The 7,289-nt window shown below is 33.2% G+C and overlaps 1 protein-coding gene across 1 annotated transcript; it reads right to left on the reverse strand.

The window, feature by feature from the left end:
• Window positions 1-4,511: 4,511 nt before the first annotated feature.
• On the reverse strand, window positions 4,512-7,051 carry LOC130804834 (remorin-like). Its single transcript, XM_057669450.1, has 5 exons — window positions 6,680-7,051; window positions 6,194-6,271; window positions 6,000-6,087; window positions 5,451-5,532; window positions 4,512-4,906 (listed from the first exon to the last, which is right to left on the reverse strand). Exons 1-5 carry the CDS (start codon window positions 6,822-6,824, stop codon window positions 4,712-4,714), a joined length of 588 nt encoding a protein of 195 aa, XP_057525433.1. The 5' UTR covers window positions 6,825-7,051; the 3' UTR covers window positions 4,512-4,711.
• Between the last annotated feature and the right edge of the window lie 238 nt (window positions 7,052-7,289).

The raw sequence follows: 7,289 nt of genomic DNA on the forward strand, positions 1-7,289 counted from the left end.
TTTTAGTAGGACCAAAAACGACAATCGGTCCTTCACCGGGGATGATGTACGGGTGGGAGCACATTCTGAACCAGTCAACATAACTAGGATCAGCCTCTGATGGAACAGATGCCCGACGAAGTGCCTGATCACCAAGGCGGCACTATAGGGGAACCTACTCCATGCCTCCAAGTACACAGGCGGAGAAGCAAAGGTCACGGAGTAGGTACCGTGTGCCGGTCGTACAACCTTGGCTGGTCTCATAGGAGGGGGGGAATAGTCTGCACAAAGCCGACCTGTCGCACTGTCCTCTCTAGCAAATACACCTCGACGATATCAAAGCAAGTGATACCCCCGATGAAGGTGGTGCATGGGTGCTCATTCAACAATGCCCTTGGAGAAGTCATGTACGGAGTCCATTCCACCTGCATACGAGCCAAGTTAACATATAAAAATAATCTAAAATTAAAATAACATGCATAAGAAAGTGTGATGTGATGTACAATACCTGAATATCCGTCATAGAGTCCAGTATACTCTTGCAGTCCTTCAGCATGTCCATCTCACGACCTGGCTTGGGCGTGGACCACATCTCTGCCCTAGTCTTATTAGGCACATCTGCTCGGCGAGGATGAGGGCAGAAGGCGGGAAAGTACTCGTAGATCCATGTCTGGAGCAATGTCAGGCAACCCGCAATGGTCTTGCACCCAACCCTAGATGCCATTCCCAGCTGCCGATACATGTAGGCCAGGGTCACCGCACCCCAGGCGATCTCATCCTGATCGACGTTCACGGCTAGTATCGGGTGAGGTCGCATGCCGGTTCTGGTCTTATCCGCCAGCAGCGTAAAGCCGACAATAGCCATGTAGTAGGCTGTCGACTGGGTATCCATAGCCTGGGACTGGTGACACAGCTGCATCACTTCAGCAACATTGACGCAGCCGCTGGTGAATACCCCTCTCCGCCTTAGCTTGGACATGGGCTCCCCAAACAAATTGGTAATACCGACCTGCCACTCCCCCTCAGAAGGCTCAGCCGGTAGAGAACCTTCAATACCAATGCCCAATATGCGTTGCACGTCATGCAACATAATCGTCATCTCCCCCAATGGCATGTGGAAAGTGTTCGTATCCGGCTGCCCCCTCTGCACGAAGGCCGATATCAAAGCACAGTCGATGTGCTGGTGCATAACGTACGGTAGACGGCCGAGGGGAGTAGTAGGTAGAACATCGTACAATGCATCGGTCATATCCCTCAGTCCGATGATCGCCTCCAACGGCCTCTTCCTACTACGTCATATCCGTCAAAAATAAGTTTAGCAATGTGCGCGCCATAGCTGGGTATCAGGCGCGTATCTGTGGGGCCCCCCGGGCTAGGGCGATGTGACTAACCAGTCCGTGCCAGCGGACTGTGAGTGCCTGCTCCCCCATGGCGGCTCATTCTCGACGAGACTACGTCCGGCGCACTCAGATGCTCCCGAAGAACTAGGGCTGGCACGTGCGAATCTCCCGTCGGACCCCTGGACAACAGTCCAGTCCATTGGGCGAACAACAATGCCTTGGTACTCAACATCATCAGCATCATCAACATCATCATCATCACTAGAAACCCCCCAACTACTCTGGAGGCTGCTAGCCTGGTCATCAAATCGAGTACGCACTTGGTTCAACGTACTCGACCGTTGGGCCTCACTGTGTCTGGCAACCTCTTCCTGCCTAGCCCTCCTAGCAGAACCCGTTACCCCCCTCTCTTGAGGTCCCCTCTGAGTAGGGTAGGCCTAGAACTATTACCGCTCAACAAGTGTCTAAAAAACCCTTTCCTTTTCCTTGATTACCAGCCATTTACTACAATTTTTGATAATTTAATTAACTATTATTAATAAATAAACAAAATCAAACTATTATTAATAAATAAACATAATCAAACGTTACGTTAAATTAACCACATGAACAAAAGACAATAATTAATTAGCAACAACAATACTTAACTAATCATTATTAACAAATATAATGTTACAACATATTTATTATTATTATTATTATTATTATTATTATTATTATTATTATTATTATTATTATTATTGTAATTAATTTTCTAAATTGACAATAATCATAATAATATAACAATATTAACAAAAATAATAACATTAATAATAATCATAACAATAATAACACAAAAAATAATAATAATGATAACATTAATAACAAAAACAATATTTAAAAATAAAATTAAAGGAAAATTTACTAACAATAACAATAACAATAACAACAACAACATCACCAACAAAAATAATAAAAATATTATTCAAAAGAATATAAAAAAGTTAATAATAATAATAATAATAATAATAATAATAATAATAATAATAATAATATACATATTTAAAAAAATAAATTAATAATTAAAACAAAAATAAAAATTAAATAATAATAATAACAATTTAATAATAATAATAACAATCACAACAATAATAATAATAATAATAATAATAATAATAATAATAACAATAATAATAGAAAAAAAAGGAGTCGCAGGAAAACCGCGAGTCAACCGCGGTTCAGTCGCAGGAAAACTGCGGTTGGCTTGCGGTTTTCCTGCAACTCCCCCTTATTTTTTTTATTTTTTTTAAATTTTAAAATTTAAAATAATACGAATCAAAAAAAAATTACCTCGATTAATTGTTTGCAGATTGAATTTCTTAGTTTTTGCTCCAAAAATTTTATGTTGTAATTTTGTTTTTTGAGTGAGATAAAAGAGTTCTTTAGTGAGATTGGAGTATATATAGGAAATTTTAAGTCTAGTGGCAAAATCGTAATTTTTTAAAGTTTAAGAAAAAATTCGTAATTTTATTAGAAGGGATGACGATAAAATCGGATATACTAAGTTCAGAAAATGTAGAAGGATATCACAATTTACAATGTTAATTAAAGTGAAAAAGGTAAATCATCTGCAGGAAAATCCGAAAAAGCAGTAGTCATTGGGTTTTGAGATGAGTGGAAGAGATACTATAACGTTGTTGGATTGTTGCCAAATGCCACAAGATACGCTGAACTGAAATGTCGGCAAGATTTTTATTTTTTAGGAGTTTAATTCTACTCCCCTTTCAACTGTCACTCGCTGCCCTTTGTTCAATCATTCAATGCATAAGTCAATAAACAAGGGGCTTCAAATTTTAGCACTGCTTACGAGTTTGTTTAGATTGCATCTCCAAACAACCATTTCATCTTAAATTTTAGATTTTAATTATAAATTCATTAAAGAAGAATTTGAGAATGACAAAGTTAGAAAAGTCATTTTCAAATTCTTATTTTTAATCAGTTTTAAAACATTGGTGAATTTGACTCGAATCCAAATTTAAAAATTTATGATTTGATAGAGAAGGGATTTTGGAGTTTTATTTTATCTTTTTATATTTTATTTATTTTCTTTATTTTTTTAGTGATTTACAAATTACCATTATTAATTAGAAAGTTCTAACTATAATAATAATAATAATAATAATAAAAAGAAGGAAAACAACAATATAAATATATAATTTAATAACATAAAAATTTCATTAGTGAGAGTATTTTTCTTTGTGGGTATTTAATCAATTTTTTTTGTTTCTTTAATAGTTTTAGGTTTGACATTGTAAAGAATAAGATTAAAAAACCAACATGTCTTTGAATGTCATGTAATTTTTTACTTTAAGAAGATTATTGAAAGAGAATAGTTTAGACCATGGCTAATGTGAGCATAGAAGATAAGTGAAAAACAAAATAACAACAAATAAGTGTTTATGAGGTATCTTTGTATACCTCCTCCTCAAATCAAGTTTACTAATTAATTGTAGTATTCAACTAATAATACACTAATGATAAAATTTATGCTTTTGAAAACAAGATCTCAAGATAGTGATTTCATTCAAACAATGGATATCACCCTTAATCTAATATATAGAAGAAAACAACTCTAATGGTTTACATAAATCCTAGTTTTTCTTGTATTTGCCTCACTCTCTTAGTTCTAAATTTGGAAATAAAGTGTAAATTTGGAAATAAAGTGTAAAACTAAAGATTGAAGTTGGAATGTTGGGTTATAGTCATCAAATAACTGTCGCAAAAACCAAATTGTCTCCGATTTTAAAGTACCTCTTGAATACTCACAAATTGAGATATCTTAATTACTAAATATATAAACTTGTACTTCCTCTTTATAAAAATACTTGTAATATTTATTTTTTTACAGTCTTAATACACTAATTTAATTCTTAATATCTCTAATTATGTATAATAAAAAAGTATGAAAACTTAATTTTAATAATCTCTACATTGATGAATGAATAGTGCATCGTTTTTAATGTTTTAAAAGTATATTTTAACTTATAGATTAAAAACTAATCACAGATTAAGATTAATATATAAATAGTGCATCATTGCTAATGTATTAAGTTAAGTATATTTATTTTATTGTAGAATTGATTAACGCCATAAAATAAAGCATGATTTGTCAAGGACAATAACTCTGTTAGTGGGCAAAAGAAAACAAAAGCATAATGTAATAATAATAATTATTAATATAATTTATAATAATATCACACAATAACTGTACACATTGGCAAACAATTCAAAAGACACCAAACGAATGGAAAACTTTGCTTTCAAATAATAAATTACACAAACACTTCCAAACTTGTTTTAGGGGAGGATTTCTAGAAATAATTTGCAGTTGTATTTTTCATGAAAAGATGAAACTAAAAGCAGCCAAGAAGCTTTTTGGGAACGTGTCCAGTAGCACGGTACTTAGCAGCAGATTCTTCTGCTTTAAGAAGCTGTTCACCTTTCTGTGCTTCAACCATTGCTCTTTTTTCTTGTGCTAATTTATGAAGTTCTGCCACTTTGTTCTTCATCTTTTCTGCATACTCTGCCTTCTTTTTCTCCAGTTTTTCCTGTTTCATAACCAGCAAGATGTTCATTCTCGTGACTTTTTATCACGTTTATATTACCAACTCAATCTATTAAGAAACCAACTCAACCAAAAGTTAAGTTAATAGTTAAGGCTCCCGAATATGCTATATATATATATTCTAACACGCCCCTCACACGATAGCTTTTTGGGCTAAAAATGTGGATGCAACATAGGCCTTCGACACATCTATTAAGAAACTAACTCAACCAGAAGTTTAAGCTGATAGTTGAGATCCCTTGATATGTTATATATGTTATAACACGCCCCCTCACACGAGAATCTTTTGGGTTAGAAGCGTGAATACACCTGGCGCTGAATATTTTACTCTAAATGATAAGTGATTGAGACTCTAGAATATAGCCTAGATTATGTTATACGCTCTATCAATTATAGCATAACCAAAGTTAAATTGGAGCCAATTCGTGTTCTTGCGATGTGCCCTGTATTCTCCTAATTGCCAAATATATCCATAATTATGCATTGAAATATAGTATGGAAGAAAGGGTATTGATTATTGATTGTACCTCAATCTTTCTAAGCTGAGCTTCAATTGAGGCTTTCTTGGTGTTTTCCCAAGAGTCTATCTCTGACAGCTTTTTACATGCCCTGTTCATACGATTTAAACAATCATTATCAATCTCAAAACATAATAGCCTGTCAAATGTCAATTTCCATTTTTATAATCACAAGTTAAGACTACTTAGTAAAGCATGGACATCTCACAAGACTTGCATCCAAAGCATGAATCATTTGTTTATTACTGCCTCTATAATAGGAATCAGCCAGACCATATTATGTGCCAATGTTAAATTCAACTATAGCTATCAATTACTTATTTATTATTTTTCATATTAATGGAGCAATAGTGGCTTCTAGAATTTAATAAAACTTTGTAAAAATAAAAATATTGTCATAAAAATAAAAATATAAAATATAAAGAATAAATAATTTAATGATTATTTTACTATATTAACCAATTATTCAAACAATTATTAAGTTTATTTTCCAAGTGAAAATAACATTATAACAAGAAGAGAGTGCAAGATAAGAAAAACATGGTGAATAGCACATACTTGTTTTCAGCCTTGGTTTTTTCACTTTCTTCCCAGGCTTTAACAAGGGCCAAATTCTTCTCTTGTTCAACCTTTGCTAATGCAACATCTGAAATTTTGTACCAAATTTCATTCAAATATATTTCTATCCAAACTGATACTAAAATTTTGTTCTTCAAAGGTCCAAATTTTAAAAAAAATTATTAAGTATATACCTCTGTCTATTGAACCCCCTGAAGGTTTTTTCTCAGGTTCAGATGGAGGTGGAGGTGTTGTTACAGGTACAATAGCCTCTGCCACAAAATAAATAAAAACCACTATTTTCATCAAAAACACCTCAAATCATAAAATAAAAAACTATATATATTTTCAATAAAGCTAAATTAAATAAGCACATAATTAAATACTAAAATATTTCTCATGTAATCTCAAATTATCATGACATAGCAAACATACATACATCTTATTGCAATTTTAAGGTCTAAATAGTAAGTATTATCCTACTGGTTAGTTCGATTCTCATCCCCTCCAGAAAGACCAGATCAAAAACACTAAAGCAAATATTATAAACTAATTTTTAAGCTTTTAGTTTAGTGGCTCTGTACGTTCAAACATATTGTACATAATCAGAATCTCCCTCATAATTTTCCAACTCAAAAACCAAATCTTAGATGAAATGAAAAAAGGAAAATAAAACTAACTTTCATCAGCAGGAGAAGGCTTGGAATCAGAATCTTTATGATCAGGAGCAGGAATGACAGTTTTTTCTTGAGCAACATCCTTAGGAGTTTCTTCAACAGTTTGAGGTTTCTCTTCTTCTACTTTCTTTGTCTCTTCTTCACCCATTTTTTTGTTCTAAAAAAGTTTTGAGTTTAGTGGTTGAATAACTAAGAAAAGATCCCAGAAAACCAATTTGGGAATGAAATTAGAAAAGGAAGAAGAATGGAGAAGATAGTTGGAAAATGAAAGTAGAAAATAGAAGTTATCAAGTTATATTAAATTATTAATGGATTGCCAGAAGGGCATATCAAAGATACAGATTAGATTTTCATTTTTTTTTACTTTTTTTTTAATTATTGCTAAATCAATTTGGAATATTTTCATTTCTTTTTTTTTTTTCGGGGTGTTGTGGGCCAATGCTGGTGGATGGACTGTATGAGATAGGACTAGAATACTACTACACCATTGTATAGACTATTATGTCTGTTGTAAAGCCTATAGTATCTTTACTACTAGACTTTCATGGAATTTGGAATTATAATCCTCTATGTTGGATTTTTAAGTTATTTATATGTCCCATTAAATTTACAT

The sequence above is a fragment of the Amaranthus tricolor genome, chromosome 17 (genome assembly GCF_026212465.1).
Source record: "Amaranthus tricolor cultivar Red isolate AtriRed21 chromosome 17, ASM2621246v1, whole genome shotgun sequence".
Classification (NCBI taxonomy): Eukaryota; Viridiplantae; Streptophyta; class Magnoliopsida; order Caryophyllales; family Amaranthaceae; genus Amaranthus; species Amaranthus tricolor.

Excerpts from the sequence above, each read along its gene's own strand:
- LOC130804834 (XM_057669450.1), bottom strand. The coding sequence starts at position 6,824 with ATGGGTGAAGAAGAGACAAAGAAAGTAGAAGAAGAGAAACCTCAAACT. Across the intron at positions 6,088-6,193 it reads AGGGGGTTCAATAGACAGAG|ATGTTGCATTAGCAAAGGTT; the intron begins GTATATACTTAA and ends ACAAAATTTCAG. Across the intron at positions 5,533-5,999 it reads AAAACCAAGGCTGAAAACAA|GGCATGTAAAAAGCTGTCAG; the intron begins GTATGTGCTATT and ends TCGTATGAACAG.